The sequence below is a fragment of the Enhydra lutris genome, unplaced genomic scaffold, assembly GCF_002288905.1.
Source record: "Enhydra lutris kenyoni isolate GAN:26980312 unplaced genomic scaffold, ASM228890v2 scaffoldscaffold10, whole genome shotgun sequence".
NCBI lineage: Eukaryota > Metazoa > Chordata > Mammalia > Carnivora > Mustelidae > Enhydra > Enhydra lutris.
The window spans coordinates 4,168,791-4,184,757 of NW_019154094.1; the positions used below are offsets into that span (position 1 = coordinate 4,168,791).

The 15,967-nt window shown below is 52.6% G+C and overlaps 1 protein-coding gene across 2 annotated transcripts; it reads left to right on the forward strand.

Moving 5' to 3' along the window:
- Nucleotides 1–820: 820 nt before the first annotated feature.
- On the forward strand, nucleotides 821–8,531 carry LOC111144144 (C-type lectin domain family 3 member B). 2 transcript variants are annotated; one of them, XM_022498304.1, is made up of 4 exons: nucleotides 821–1,073; nucleotides 5,345–5,443; nucleotides 8,024–8,435; nucleotides 8,468–8,531. In XM_022498304.1, exons 1-3 carry the CDS (start codon nucleotides 965–967, stop codon nucleotides 8,422–8,424), a joined length of 609 nt encoding a protein of 202 aa, XP_022354012.1. In that variant the 5' UTR covers nucleotides 821–964; the 3' UTR covers nucleotides 8,425–8,435; nucleotides 8,468–8,531. The 2 variants fall into 2 exon arrangements, with proteins under 2 accessions (XP_022354012.1, XP_022354013.1); XM_022498305.1 differs by lacking the exons at nucleotides 5,345–5,443; nucleotides 8,468–8,531 and having other exon boundaries at nucleotides 827–1,073; nucleotides 8,024–8,449.
- Nucleotides 8,532–15,967: the final 7,436 nt, after the last annotated feature.

Genomic DNA, 15,967 nt, shown 5'->3' on the forward strand with positions numbered 1-15,967 from the left:
GATAAGTCCCGTCCATGCCCCCGCACCCGACCTCCCATGCAGGATCATCTCCTCCTGTCCTCGCTTGGACCCCAGCTCTCCATACAGGGTCCCTGTCCTTGCATCACCCCCCCCCGCCCCCCGATGCCCTTCTCCACCCTGTTGGGCCAGAACGGTCTTTTCTTCCTGTTCCACCCTGTCCCGTGTCTTCCCCCTCTCCCCGTGTGGTCACCTCTGCTTCAGGATAGGATGGTGGAGAGACAGAAACATGAAGCGAGGAGAGGATTCCCTGGTATTTTTACCCAAAGATGCACCGAATGTATAAAGACAGAACCACAAAATTATCTATGCAGTCAGGCGCCGAGCCCCAGGTCACGGAGTGTACCTGTTTCGAGCTAATGCTGGGGAAGGGCGCACCTCTACTCCTGCCCATTGAAACTGCTCAAGAGATGTGCACTCGGACAACGACCGAATTCTAGAAAACAGGGTGCCTGGGTGGCTCAGTGGGTTAAAGCCTCTGCCTTCGGCTCAGGTCATGATCCCAGGGTCCTAGGATCGAGCCCCTCGTGGGGCTCTCTGCTTGCTGAGGAGCCTGCTTCCTCCTCTCTCTCTGCCTGCCTCTCTGCCTACTTGTGATCTCTGTCTGTCAAATAAATAAATAAATAGAATCTTTAAAAAAAAAAAAAAAAGAATTCTAGAAAACAGTGAGTCTGCTTTAGAAGGCAGGGCCAGATCCCTGGGTGGGTGTTCCCTGGGCAGCCAGGCTCTCTCAGGCCTGCCTCTTTTGCAGGCTTTTCTTTCTTTCTTTCTTTCTTCTTCTTCTTTTTTTTTTTTTGGCAAGCCACACAGCCCCGTCTGGGAGGGTTTCCTGGACAGAGGTCCCCGTGGCTGCTGCCTTAAGACGTGCGGGCTGGGCGGTGGCCGCCACTCCTCTCCAGACCCAGGCCAAAGCAGGCAGAGCTGCAGCCCCAGCCGGAGCAACAGCATGGAGCTTTGGGGGGCCTACCTGCTCCTCTGCCTCTTCTCGCTCCTGACCCAGGTCACCGCTGAGCAGCCAACCCCCAAGGTCAAGAAGGCTGCAAATGTCAAGAAAGGTAAGGAGGGGGACAGGGCTCCTGTCCCTCTTTGTTCACCCTTTTTGTCCTGTCCCTCTTTGATCACCCTCTTTGTCATAGCTTCTTATGTTCCTTTCCTTCATTTTCCTTCTTGGTAAGTCCAGGGAACTTTTGTGAGCTACCCCTGGACCCTAGGCAAATTCTTCAGTATCAGGGGCTGTTGTCAGACTTGGAAGGATCCCTGACTCTTAGAATGAGACAGAACCTTCCAGATCTTCTAAACTGACACCCACTCCCCCCATCTCCACCCTCCTATATGTTAAAGAAATCAAACCTGGGGTATGGCAATGCCAATGGGCTCTGCTTTGTAATCTCCAAACCTGGGGTTACTCCACTATAAAATGGGGATGGTGGCATTGGCCAAAAGAAAGCCGTCTGGTTAGGATTTAATGCTATAAAGCCTAGTACTTGGCCCCTATGATCTACTTCATGCACAGGGAAAGAAAGGACCCAGTTAATTCTCCATGGGATAGCGTATCACGCAGTCTTGAGTAAACAAAAATGTGGGAACCCAAACTAGGATGCCGGGAGCAGGTTTGCGTGCCTTCCGTTGCCTCCGGGTTTGGGGTGTCCTTGGGTTGCCTTTGGCTGTTGCAGGGCCTGCCCTTGGAGGCCTGCGTGACTGTGGTGAGGTCACCCCAGGCTGTGTTGAGACAACATTAGCGAAACGCCATGGCAATGAACCGGCCTGTCACCCCCACAGGGCTCTGACGCTCTGAGGCTCCGAGAGAGAGTTCCAGGGGATGAGAATGTGGATTTAGGCAGAGAAAGGGGCAGCCAGAGCCAAGAGCCTAGAAGAGGCAAGGCGAGGGGCTGTGGGCCGTCCTCAGGCCGCTCTCTGAGCCTCCTCTGTAGATGGACAGCTGCCCGTTGGCTGTGGACTAGTGGAATGTGGAAAGGGCCTTCGGGACAGTGGAGACGCCCCCCACCCACCCACCCAGGGCTGTGACAGAGAACGGAACAGATGTGTGGATGCCAGATAATGACCTCCAAGGTTCAGTTTATAAAGTTAAGAACAGAAAGTTCAAAACAGAATGGATACCATGCCGACATTTATTTTGAAATGTGGGTTTATATACAAATACACATTTCCTTTTATTTATTTAATTTTTTTAAAGGTTTTATTTGTTTATTTGAAAGAGAGAGAGACAGCGAGAGAGGGAACACAAGCAGGGGGAGTGGGAGAGGGAGAAGCAGGCTTCCCGCGGCGTAGGGAGCCTGATGCAAGGCTCGATTCCAGGATTCGGGGATCACGACCGAAGCCGAAGGTAGACGCTTAACGACTGAGCCACCCAGGCACCCCCACATTTCCTTTTATGAGTCAGATTTTTTCTGGAAGGATCCACAAGAGTTAGTGACAGTGATTACCTCTGGGAAGAAAAACTGGGGAGCTGAAGGCAATGTCACTCAGAAAGGAGACTGTAATGTTTTGAACTGTTTGGGTTTCTGAAAAGGTATATGCAGGTATTACCTCCTGCAAAATTTTCATGAAAAAGCAGAGTCAATATCACACACGACTGTGTCCATGAGCATTAGCTAAAATTACCACCCAGGGATGGTCTTCTAAAGGAGGCACAGTTCCAAAGTCAGATAATAGAATTTTTAAATGTGGAAAATAGTTGCTAACGTCTCAACTCCCAGAGATGTAGTATTTAGTTATTTCATCATGCAAATCATGTATCTCATGAAAAAGGAGAAGGCCAAACCAGAAAACGACTTGGTCCTTTCTGGCACCGTCACATGCAAACCTGGCCCTAGGGGGTCTCCACAGAGGAGGCGCCCTGGGGGCCTGCGGGACCGCTGACGACACTGGTGGAATGTTCTGTCCAGCACTGGCCTCTTCAGGAACCCGCTCCGGTGTGCTCTGACTCACCTGGTTTGCTTCCTTCCACAAGCAAATGCTTCCAGAGCGCTTTTCCACAAAGGCGCCGATATATGGGCCGAGCACCGTAGGGAAGGGTCACCACCCTGCTTGTTAAGGTGCAAATTGGCCCAGGAACTTTGGTGGCTCTCACTTGGGTGCCAGCACCATCTCGGAATCTGTTACAATCCAGGAGCCTGGGCGCCCCAACCCTGGAGATGCTGGATCCGGGGGTCGGGGGATGGGGCAGCATCTGCCTTTTCCACAAATCTCCAGTGATTCCAAGGAGCCACCAGGATTGAGAATCCCAGAAACAAACTAGCTGTAGGTGCCGTGTGCACAAGTGGGGAAGGGAGTCCAGAGGAGGAAGCAACATGGTGCCTGGGATGGGGTTGGGGGGGGATGAACACATAGGGGAGGCTGGCAAAGGGAAGAGGGGATGGCTGTGTGGCAAGCTTCCCCCTTCCCCGGCCTCCAGGGTCAGGGGAGAGCTCTGGGTGCTTACGGGAGCTCATCTGCTCCTAGGCGGGAGGTGTCTCCCTTGCCGGCTGTATGAGGTCAGCTGGGGGAAATGCATGCTGGGAAGGCTCAGGTGGCTGGAGCTCTAGTGGCTGTGTGGCCACACCTGGCAGGGAGGCTCAGGTGGGCAGGATGGCTGCAGGGAGCTCACAGGCACTCAGAACAGGGACTGGGGAACCTGGAGGGTGTCCATTTCAATCACAGGCATCAGGAACCTGAGGCTCAAAAACGGAGAGGGGTAGCACTGGGCCTCCTGATTCCTCGCCCAGAGCTGCAGACATTCCCTACTCCTACACCTTCCTCGGGTGGAGCACTGTTGGTGCCTTCCTCCTTGACCAGTTCCTGGAGGACCCCTTGCACACATGGGCACCTGGGTGCAAATTACAAAGGTACCCCTCTGAGCTGCCAAACTGTAGAAAGGCACCCCTTTCTCTGATCTGATCCAGCATAGCCAGGGCAAGGCTAGGGACTAGACATGAGCCCTCACTAGTCCCCTCAGCCGAGTGCCTTTGTGCAGTATCCAACTTGCACCACCTCACTTGGCACCCTGTGCTGATACATTATATGACTGGTACAGAGCTGCCATGAACTTGCCAAGACAGAGGCCCAGCACGAGGCACACATAACCCTGCCAGACTAGTTTGCCAGCCCTAAATCCTCCCCCCCCACTTTTTTTCCCCTTGCTCATCTGGGTGCTATTTTCCTCATATTTGGTAAATTACATCACTAGTTTCTGTATATACAAGTATGTTTCTTGCTTGCATTTGTTTCCTGAGATTCTTGAGGTGCAAAAGCATCTTATGGGTGGACAAAAGCTCTGACTTCATCGCTCATGACCTTGGACTTCATGCAGGCACAGCTAAATGGACCATGGAAGCAATTCCCCGCCTTCCACCCCAAGCCACACAGCCTTTTCTGAAGCCCCTGGGATTTCAGTAAGACAGGGGTCCACCCACAGAGCCCTCCACATACACACACACACAGAGACGCTTCCCACCTTCCCCTGCTGGCTCCCGCACAACCAGCTCCCAACAGGTCTTTGTGCTCAGGATGGCTCACGTTAGGACTCTGGTCCTGGGCTGTCACAAGGGGGTGTGGGGGATCAAGCCCAGAACCATATGCGCCCTGGGTTCAGCCAGCCCTGCCCCCTGCTGGCTCTGCGCTCTTCCATCTCCATCTGGCTCTGGTTTCCTGTTTGTGAAGCGGGACTCTCGAAGAGATGCTTACATGGGTCACAGGGTCTGTTGTGAGCTAAGTGCTGCTCACGTGCTTTCTCACTCTTAGTCTCTATTTTCTTCAGAGTCCCCTAAAGTGGGGCCATTATCATCCCCTTTCACAGATGAGCAACTTGCCCCAGGTTACTCACATCCTCGAGACCTCAGTGTCCTTGCACATGCGCACCTGTTCCTCCACGCCACGCCCCGGGCTGGAGCGCGTGCTCTGCTGGTCAGTGTCCCGTTGCTCCAGCCTTGGGAGGTGAACTTGGCAGGTCTCAAGGGCATCTGGTTCTGCTTCCTATGCTTTGCTCTCCTCTGGAGCTGGGACGGTGGTTGGGGATGCCCCCCTCCCCGGCCCCTGCCCATCCCAACTCCAAACGACCCCCCAGCTACACTCCTCAACAAACCACAGGTCTCTCTTGAATCAGAGCAGGTGAAATGTGGGTCTCCGGGCAGGTGGAGAATGACAAGCGATTCCTCAGACTACCATCAGCGGGGACCGGGAGAAAGCAGTGCAAAGTATCAAGGTCTAGGGCCCTCCTTTCCCTTGTCCCCCTTGTGGTCGATAGAGCGAGGGCTTCTCCCAGCCCGTCCTTGCCCCGCCCCCATTTCTCACTGCCTTCTTCACCGCTTTGTGATTGTGTCCATCCTAGATGCTGTGACCCCGAAGATGTTTGAGGAGCTCAAAAACCAGCTGGACAACCTGGCCCAGGAGGTGGCGCTGTTGAAGGAGCAGCAGGCCCTGCAGACAGGTGAACATAGACGCGCCGGGCGGGTGGGGAGGGGAGCGCAGCCGAGAAGGGCTCAGGCAAGGGCAGCCAGGCACGCGCCTGGAAGTCTCCAGCGAGGACCGGGGCCCCAGCTGTCAGGATCCAGGGAGCCCCCTCCTCCACCTGCTCCTCTGGGGCCAATCCCCCGACACGTGTGCCTATGGGAATGCTCTCGAAGGACAAAAAGCCTCCCCATTTCCGCCCATCGGAAGCATGGCCCCAGGAGCGCTGTGTGGAGCAGGGACAGCAGCCTTCCTCATGAGCCCCCAGAGGACCCTCCACTCAGCCCATCCCCCACAGCCCTAAGGGGCACATTAGCGTCACTCCCCTGTGCCTCACTGCGTTTGCTGGTGCTGACGCTCTTCATCATCCTAATTATGTCAAGTCGGGGTTTATCCTACCAATTGAAATGGCGGAAACCGAGGCACAGAGAGGCCATGTTCCTCCCCCACGCTCACCTGGTTGGTTAGTAGGCGAGGATCTGGATGGGAGCAGCTTGCCCAGTGCGCCCTGGGTGTGAGGAAAGGTGGGTTTGGGGCTTCCTGGCTCTGCACTCACCGGACAAGCAAGTGTGGACACAGGCACACACCGGACAAGGGTGGACACAGGCACACAGCTGCAGAGCCTGGGGGCAAGGTCGGGCCCCCTCCCCGGCCAGCTCATCTTTCTCTCTCCGCCCCCCACCCCCCATCATGTTCCTTTCATAGCTTCTCTATCCCACCTTCTCCTTTGTAAGTGTGCCCTGGGGAGCACAGAGAATACAAACAGTAGTAGGTAACACTCACACGTGAGCATCCTGCGGGCCTGGCACTGCTCCAAGTGCTCTACTTACAGAAAACCCCTGCTGGGGCTTATTACTATAACCCGCCTCCATTTCCCACTAAGACATGGAGTGTCTTGCTAACAGCTGGAAGGAACAGTCTTGCTCTTAGCTCTGCTATGCTGCCTTTCCAGTTATCACCTGGATTGCCCCTTCTTGGGCAATCTACAAATCTCCCTGTGGTCACAGCTACCCTCTCACCTGATGCTTCTCTGAAAGCATGTCCCGAACCTTGGGTCCTCTGCTCCCCTCGTGCCTCCTCAGAGACCTCCAGATCCTTCTCACTGGGCAGTTTGCACCCACTTCCTCCCACCCAGGTCTCTTCTTTCAGCATGCACAGTGACCAGCTTTCTGTCCCTCTAAAGTGCCACAATTTGTCCTTCCCACCACGGGGCCTTTGTACCTGCTGTTCCGGCAGCCTGAATTGCTCCCCCCGAGATCCACCTACTATATGGCATCCCTGTCTGAGAACTCTGTAATCCCTCGTCTCAGTCAGGCTCCTCAGTTATAACTCTCACAAAATGATGTTCCTTCCTTCATCATATTTATTGCAGTTTGTAATGATCTATTCATTTGCTTATTTAAGTCTGCCTCCCCCACTAGATGGTAAGCCCCCAGAAACAAAGGGGCCATATTTGATTGCCTTGTCTCTTCCACCACATTGCCCACCATAGTGCCTGCCACATATCAACACTCAGGAAATTGTTGTTGAAGGGTGGACAAACACGTGATTTTGTACAACCTGCTTAACATAGCAGGTAGGGTGAAGGGGCTCTAAAAGGGAAGAGTCTACCATGCTTTGACTTCCAGTAAACAGAACACCTAACAGTAGCTTAAACAAAAATTGAGTCTGAGAGTGGGTAGCTGTAAGTTTTTGTTCAGAAACTTTGCCTCATGGTGCCAAAATGGCTGCCCCAGCTTCAGGCATCCTGCCGGTATTCAAGGCAAGATGTAGGAGAAAAGGTGGCCCAGCTATTTCTCAGGAGAGTGAAGGTCTTCCATTCCCACCTTATTGATCAGAGCTCTATCATATGACCACCTGTAGCTTTGATGCAAGAAGGAAGCTTTCCCAGCCTCTGTAGTGGAGGCAGACAAGGGAGAAGGGGATGGAGAATGGATGTTGGTTGGGTTGACCAACAGTATCTGCCCCAGAGGGAAAGTTTAGAAGCACGGTGCCATTCTGGGTGACAGTCTCCTCATCTGTAGAGTGGAAGGTGTAGGGGGAGATTACTGGGGGAGCTCTAACATCTCTCTCATGTCTAACCTTTGTGCTTGGCCAAAGTCCATATAACCTAGCCAGCACTAGCCCCCTGAGGTGAGGTGATGAGGTGGGGACTTCCTGGCACGAAGTTCATGGCAAAAGGCAGTTCTTCCCTCCCACCCCCTCCCCCATGTCTGCGGATTCCCTGGAGATTCACAGCCTCCCACACTGACAGGGCTCCTCAGAATTCCACCGCCTTGACCAGAGCTGAGCCTGTCTCTACACTGGCACTGTGTGTGGTGCCCAGGAAAGGGCGGTGACCTTGAGCTAGGGGCTGTCCTCTGGCACGGGGATCCCGGCTCTGCCTCAGTGTCCATCACAGCACTAGCCTGGGGTGGGGGTGGGCTGTCCAGGGCCCACAACGTGGTTGCAGAGGCGGGGACTGCAGGAGGGTGGACCGGGCCCTGGGGGTTGGCCTGGGGCTGGGGACCCTGGACACCTTTGGCTGATTGTCGTCTCTTCCCCCCTTTCCCCCTCGCAGTCTGCCTGAAGGGTACCAAGGTGCACAGGAAATGCTTTCTGGCCTTCACCCAGGCCAAGACCTTCCACGAGGCGAGCGAGGACTGCATCTCGCGCGGGGGCACGCTGGGCACCCCGCAGACGGGCTCCGAGAACGACGCCCTGTACGAGTACTTGCGCCAGAGCGTGGGCGCGGAGGCCGAGATCTGGCTGGGCCTCAACGACATGGCGTCCGAGGGTGTCTGGGTGGACATGACCGGCGGCCACATCGCCTACAAGAACTGGGAGACGGAGATCACCGCGCAGCCCGACGGCGGCAAGGCCGAGAACTGCGCCGCCCTGGCCGGCGCGGCCAACGGCAAGTGGTTCGACAAGCGCTGCCGCGACAAGCTGCCCTACATCTGCCAGTTCGCCATCGTGTAGCCGCCCAGCCGGCGGGGGAGGGGGAGGGGCGGGGGGCGCGCAGCCCCGATCCCCGCTCCGCCCGCACCCCGCCCGCTCTCGCGCAAATAAAGCTGGTGCCGCTGGGCCGCGAGTGGCTGCGCCTGTGCTGGGCCGGCGGGGCCCAGAGCTCTGGGGAGGAGGAAGGGAGGAGGGGAGGAGGGGGCTAGGGAAAGAGGGGGAAGGAGAGAGTGGAGGAGGGGATGGAAGGAGAAGGGGGAGGGGGAGGAGGGGCGGAAGAGGTGGAGGGGAGCATAAGGAGGGGGAAATGAAAGAGGTGGAGAAGAGAGGAGGAGGGGGGAAGGGAGGAGGAGGAGGAGAGAGAGGAGAGGGAAAGCGAGCTGGACACACACACTTCACACCACCAACGGATTCTCAGCAGGAGGACAGAAAAGAATAAGGGGAAACAGAACCCCTGACAGCTGCTGTCTTTTTCCTTTGCATAACTTCTTAACATCGCAGAATTTCCAACTTACAGAAAAGTTGCAAGAATTCCTGGATACCCTTCATCCAGATCTTCCAAATATGAACATTTCCCCATATTTGTTTTATCCTTTTATCCCCCCCCAAGCCATTTGACAGTAAATTGCAGACATGATTCCCCCTTTATCCTGAAATGCTTCAGTGTATTTACTTAGAGAGCAAGGGCATTTTCTTCCATAGGCACTATTATCAAAGTGGGGAAATTGACATCGACACAGTAATTGTCAAAGTCACAGCCCTGATTCCCATGTTCAGGTTTCCTTTTGTAAACTCCACTTCCACGTGCTGGAATCCAGTATTCCCTCCCCAACTCCAGGGAAGGGGTGACACCATCCCCTCCTGTTGTGTGGATCCATTTCTGGGATGCACTGATATCTGAGTCCTGCTGGGGGCTGAGGGGTGGGGGTAGGAAGAGAGGCGATCTGTGGGAGAATTTGCATCCCCATCCTTCCCCAGCACACCCTGGGGGCTGGTCTAGGAGCCCCATAGGACCATTGCCAACACTGCCTGACTGGTGAGTCCCCTCCTTCCCAATCCTTACGGAGAGCTCCGTGCTAGCAATAACGGCTACCTCTTGTTGAGCTCGCCAGAGTGCAGGAACTTCCAGTATGTTGTTTTATTAAAATCTTATCCACCCAGGACAAGATGTGTTATTATCCCCATTTTGTAGAAAAGGAAGCTGAGACTCAGGGAGGTTAAGCGACTTCCCTCGAGGTCACACAGCTAGTAAGTGGCAGAGCCGCGATTTTACCCCAGGGCTGATTCCAAGGGCCTTGGGCTTTCTGCCACCACTGTGATGCTTGCCTCATGCACTGGAGCTTTCCTGAAATAAAACATTGGAAAAGTGGCCTGGTGACCCCAGGAGGCTCCTGGCCATCTTGTGGCATGCCCTGGCTAGTGACACCTTCTACGGGAAGTCTTCCTTGTCCCATCAGCCGTGGTATCACTCCACCATCTGCGCCTTTTTCTCCCTGGTCTTTTTTTAGTGTGTCTTGCGTTCAGTAATAAATTGATGACAGTTTGATTCGATCCACGGCCGTGAGGTGGGCTCGGGGAGGTTACTTACTGTGAAATGTGTCAGGCAGTCTGCTGGGCTTTGTCCCAGAAAGCCTCTCATGTAATCCAGTAATTATGGGAAAAAGTAGAAAGATCCAGGTGAGTTGCAGAAACAGGCTCAGAGGGAGCCTGGGTGGCTCAGTTGGCTGAGCAACAGCCTTTGGCTCAGGTCATGATCCTGGAGTCCTGGGATGGACTCCTGCATCAAGCTCCCAGCCCCCTGGGGAGTCTGCCTTTCCCTTTCCCCCTCTCTTGCTCTCTAAGTAAATAAATAAAATCTTAAAGAAAGAAAGCAGCTCAGAAGGCTGATGCAACTTGTTTAAGACAACTCAGAGGCAAAGCTGAGACAAATCTAGGTCTTGCCACCCTCAGTTTGGGTACTCCCCCACCCCGGAAGGTATAATCTAGCTGGATGCAGGTGACCACGGACTTTTGAAAGTTCCTGAAGTGGGCGGCTTCCCGCAAGAGGGCACCATGTCTCTGCGGGAGAGCAAAGGTCCGGGTGGAGAAGTGCCCCGGCGGCGGCCCGCGGGCAGGCAGCGAGCACTTCCCGCTTCCAGCAGCAGGGGGCAGTATGGGCCAGAGAATCGTTAGGCATCGCTAAACGGCCGCAGACGCTCTGGCTCTTCCGTTTGGAACAGAAATCAGTGGCCGGCAAACTTGGGGTACCCCTGACCTGGGATCTTGTTTTTATTTTAGCCTTTGACACACTGTTCCTAATTGATTTACTTACTTGCACTCATTTTTATTTTTAAACATCTCACGTTCAATTATTATTTATCACGATTACTGAGATTGTTTTCATTTTTGTATTTTTAATTTTTTTTTATGCTTCCTTAAATTTTGTAGCCCAGGCAAGTGCTTCTTCACACAGTGCTTCACTCATCTCACTGGTCCTGGCTCTGGCTCCGAGGTACAAACTTACCAATGTAAGCAATGATAGGAAGCGGGATTCTAGAGGTTCAACTTCTCCTGGAAAGATGGTCTCTTCATACTCTCCTGGAACTAATGTGGAGGCCTCTTTCATAATCATTACCCTTTTTTCTCTTTCCCATGGTGTGTTGCCTGGTGTGTCAAAAGCTTTGGGGATGCCAATCCAAGGGAAAAATTGAAATATCGGTGTAGGAGTTGAGGTTAGGTCTGTAATTCTCAACTTTGGGCAGACATTAGAATCACCCGAGGTACTTGAAAAGCCCAATGCCCAGGCTGCACACTAGACCAATTAAATTGAATCTCCGGGGAGAGGGACTGGGCACTGAGAGGGTTTGAAGCTCTCTAGGTGATTCCAAGCAATAGTGGCTGAGAACCACTGGGCTACGGGGTTAGGATTTTTGAAGAAACCTATCAGCCCCAGAATATCTTCCTCATTGGTCTGCCTCAGTCTGAATTTCCTACTATTCTAAGCCTTGAGCAGTGATACCATGCCCACTAATCAGGATTGGCCAAAATAAGTTTGGTTACTGTTTTATATTGATTTTGACAAGAAGTAGAGGCTCAACTTGAAGCACTTGTTGTAAGTTAATTTCAGTAGGAGACAGGCATGTTTATCCAGTTAGAATTAGCTTTGGTTGCATATAATGAAAAATCCCAAATAACAGGGCCTTAAGATAGAAATCTGAAGGTAGATAGTCCAATGCTGGTATGGCATCTTTATGGTCGTAGGGGGTTCAAGTTCCTTTAACTTTCCCATTCTACCATTCTAGTGTGTGTTTCCTGTCTTTGAGGTCACCTCATGGCCCATGATGGCTGCTGGAGCACCAGCCATTATAATTCGCTTTCCAGGCATGAAGTAAAAGAAAATGGGAGAATGGGCAAGAAAGTTCCAGTCAGCTTCCTTTAAGGAGCCTTCTCTTTTCTTTATATTTCATAGGCCAGAACTTTGTCAAATGCCTATATGCATGGAAGGTTTTGGTAGGTAGCTTTGCTCCCCAAATAAAAATCAAACCTCTTTAAAGAAGAAGCGGGAGGGGTGCCTGGGTGGCTCAGTGGATTAAAGCCTCTGCCTTCAGCTCAGGTCATGATCCCAGGGTCCTGGGATTGAGCCCCGCATCGGGTTCTCTGCTCAGCTCGGAGCCTACTTCCCCCCTCTCTCTGTCTCTGCTGCCTCTCTGCCCACTTGTGATCTCTGTCTGTCAAATAAATAAAATCTTAAAAAGAAGAAGAAGAAGAAGGGGCAAATGGTAGGTAACTAGCAGTTTGTAGTTGTAGCACGGAGCTACTACAAACCCAAAGCTTGACTGTGGGAGGGAACAAAGGCTTGGAAGCAGAATTAAGTCATATTGAAGAAGAAATGATTTGTTCATCTGGTTCCCAAAAACTTGCTCCTGTGGGTCTTTAATGGGAGAAGCATGTTTTCAATTGAGCAGCTGGGTCACGCCCTATTTCTTGTTTCAATAAATTCCTGGTTCCTAAGCACAGCAGTCTCAGCCTTACTTTTGGGTCAGTTGTCTCCCAGGGCAGCCCTCTTCTTCAAGCGCCCAGATCTAGAAGGTTGTGACACCCCAGGTGCTTTCTGCCTGCCCTCGTCTGGATGGTAGAAGAAGTCATTGCTAGGCTGGAGGCAGAAGACAGAGGGCGTATCTTGGTGGACCCTGGCTGCATTCTGTGAAGCTTCCTTTTTCACTCCCTTGGAGAGTTAGTCACACACTGTATCAGTTATGATCTTAGCAGGAAGCGGACTCCAACTCGGTTCAAAGGGCTCTGAGGACTATAGGCAGCCCTCATTTTGCACGGTTCTCATATAGATGAATTTCAATTATTGTTAATTTCAGTGATTTTAAATGATGTCAGACCCCCAACAAGATGGTTACAATTTCAGTGACACTGGTATATTAACTGCAAGAAAGTGTGTACAGCCTCAATTGCAAAGGTACAATTGGATGGCTAGCTCTTCCGTCCAGAAATCACTAGGTAAACAGCAGACATGCAATGTGATTGGTGGCCAGCCATGTCACCTCTTTCCAAGACGGTGGGTGACTGGCCTCTGCACACGGGTTACTCCATTCATGCACAGACAGCAAAGCCAGCAGTTGTGGTACCTCCTGGTCTCCCACCGATGAACTCAGGGGACGTTTTACAAAGAAGGGTAACAAACAGGAAACTGGCCAATAACGATGAAAATGCGGCAAATCAATGAAACGTGAAATTTGAATATAGGTGGGGAGTTAGGAACAGGCAAGGCGCTGTTCCAACTCCTCCTGGCTAGACTTTTCCAAAGAAATACTTTCTCAATGTCTGCAATGTTTCAAATTAGTGTATTTAGTATTGGTACTACTTTTCCTCTTATCAGCAGTAAGAGGGTTTTAATGTTTTCACAAACCTTTTGAAAGGCCAGTCGTAATTTTCCCCATGGATCATTAAGGTTATTTTGCATAGTTGCAGCTTGCTTGGTCCTTTTTACAGTCCCTCAAACCATGGTGAGGACCCCTATATTTAGAGAGATATGCGGGCGCCTGTGTGGCTCAGTTGGTTAAGTGTGTACCTTCGGCTCAGGTCGTGATCCCGGTGGTCCTGGGATCGAGCACCTGTATGGGCTCCTTGCTCCGTGGGGAGCCAGCTTCTTTCTCCCCCTCTGCCTCTCTCCCTGCTTGGACTCTCTGTTCTCTCTCAAATAGATAAAATCTTTTTTTAACAATAAAAGCTATGGGCGTTCTCAGCAAGTGAGCAAGGGATAGCGGGCATTCAGAAGCTCCCCACAGCAGGGAGCACTCTGTAGGGCAGGACTGTCAGTGGGGTGGGGGGCGCGAATGGTGCCAGGGGAGTCTCACAGCAGAAACACATGCGGAGAGAGCTCTGTGCAGAGGTACACAGCCACAGACAGAAAATGCAGCCCAGCGCACAAAGGGGGACTGGGAGAAATACCCAGACACCTGCCTCTTTGCCCCCCTCCCCCAGCTTGGCAGGTGCTTCCTTCCCAGTGGGTGAACCCAGCTGAAAGGCAGCTAGCGGTGGGTATGGGTCTGGGCCATGCAGTCTGGTCAGACTCCCGCTGCAACTGACAGGGCAGAGGTGGGCAGAACCCGGATGGGGGCTGAAGTACACTAACACATGTTGACATTTTTATGTCCATGCCCTGCAGTCGGAGGGCAAAGTCACCTGGATCTCTGGGGCTAAGTGCTAGCACATTCCCTTAATAAAGACTAAGTGAACACACATGGGAATGTGGGGTTCCATTCTCCCAATGGCAAGGTTCCTAAGAACTGCTGACCCCAGAGTTTCCCTGGTGCTGCTTGTCCTATTGGCTGGGACAAAAAACACAAACACTTGGGGTCAACCGGAAGGAGAAAAAGCGAACTCCATGTTTTCCAGCTAGTGTTTACAGGAAAAATTTCTAGTGAGAGTCCCCCAGACTCGGTTGATTTTCAGCAAGATGGGCTGGGCAAGTTTCAAATTCCATTCTAAATGCAACGGACAGAATGTCAGGGTGGGCGTGGGTAGGTCTCAGATGCTACAGCATATAAAACATATTGCTTGGGATCAAGGGCTCAAGCATTTTACTTTCTGCCATGAGTTTCTGTAACTTATATAAGGCGTCTCACATGCTTTAGTTATACCTTTGGAAATCTTTTAAGGGTCTGGGAACTTCATTAAACGAAACTTATTGAAATAGAAAGCAAGCGCTGGTTGGCCTTCTGCAGGTTGCTCTCGCTCTGTTGCGCAGTCTCCTGGTAGGTCTCTGGCTGTCTGCAGCTTTATTGTCTGAGCCTGATTCCGGGGGGGCGGGACACCTCCATCCAGGAGGTCCTGGACCCTAGGGTCTCCCCAAGAAGCCCATGTTGCTGGCTTCCTTGCAAGAGGGTGAAGAGGACTGGCAGGACAGTTTCTCAGCCTTAGCACTACTGACATCTGGGGCCGGATAACCCTTTGCTGTGGGGGCCGTTCTGTGCATTGCCGGACTTTAGCATCCCTGACACCCACCCACTAGATGCCCGCAGGGCTGGTTCCAGCTGTGACAGCCCAGATGGCCACAGACGTTGCTGCGTGTCCTTTGCGGGGGCAAAAATCACCCTCCCCCCACCATGGAGAGGCGAGGAAGCAGTGAGAGAAGAGGGTCCTGGCGAAGCCCTCACAGAAAACAACCATGCAAAAGATAGTTGAGCTGTATCCTGTTTGTCTGATGCTCCAAATTCAGGGTCTTAAAAACCATATTTCCCAAGCCCATATTCAGCACACATGACTTCATGGAGGGTTTTAAAGGAAACACTCTTCTGTGAGTTTGTTTCTTCACCTTCTTCACCAGTAGTGCACAGGTTGTGTCACATTTGCTTAGGTTCCCCCCCCCCCCCCCCTTGCCCTCTTTTATCCTCACAGCATCTCCCTCAATAAAGCTGTTGCATGTCTAATCCCATCTTGGCCCCTGCTTCTAGGAGGATTTAAACTGGGTTCCATTTTGACTTGGGGGTGCTGCCAACTGAAGCCTCGTGTGCCCCCCAGGGTGTGGCTCCGATGGCGACAAGAGAGCGAGTGGCGAGAAGCGGAGCAGACTGACAGCCTCAACTGCCACCCCCCCCCTCAAGGGACAGGCGGCCAGGCACCCCCTGGCCGCCTCTGGGCAATGACTGAGCACGGCAGGGGCACGGCAGGGGCACGGCAGGGGTCCCTGTGCCACACGGTTCCCACCCAATGACGACTTGGGGACTCTTCTAATGGGGAAGTTCAGCCTTGGGAGACCCCAGCAGCCTGGCCAAGATTTTCTCAGAACTGCACTGCAGCCTGTGGCCTGTGGTTCTTACCCCTCCGTCCTCCTTTCCCTCCCTGCTTCAGCAGGAGGGCTGGGCTTATATGTCTGAAGGCTCCCCCTGCCTGTTCCTGCTCCCTCAAATCCTTGTTCCCTCACAGGTGTTTCCCCAAATAACCCTCTTGCATGTCTAATCCCATTTTGCGGTCTGTTCCTCAGAGGATCAGACAAGTAATGGATTCCCTTCACTACAAAAATTGATTTGTATAAACCCAGATCGTTTGTAGCAAAACTATATCCCAGGTAATC

Bases quoted from the DNA above. Each gene is read 5' to 3' on its own strand.
- LOC111144144 (XM_022498304.1), top strand. From the start codon at position 965: ATGGAGCTTTGGGGGGCCTACCTGCTCCTCTGCCTCTTCTCGCTCCTG. The intron at 1,074-5,344 runs GTAAGGAGGGGG...TGTCCATCCTAG, and splicing joins GGCTGCAAATGTCAAGAAAG to ATGCTGTGACCCCGAAGATG. The intron at 5,444-8,023 runs GTGAACATAGAC...TCCCCCTCGCAG, and splicing joins GCAGCAGGCCCTGCAGACAG to TCTGCCTGAAGGGTACCAAG.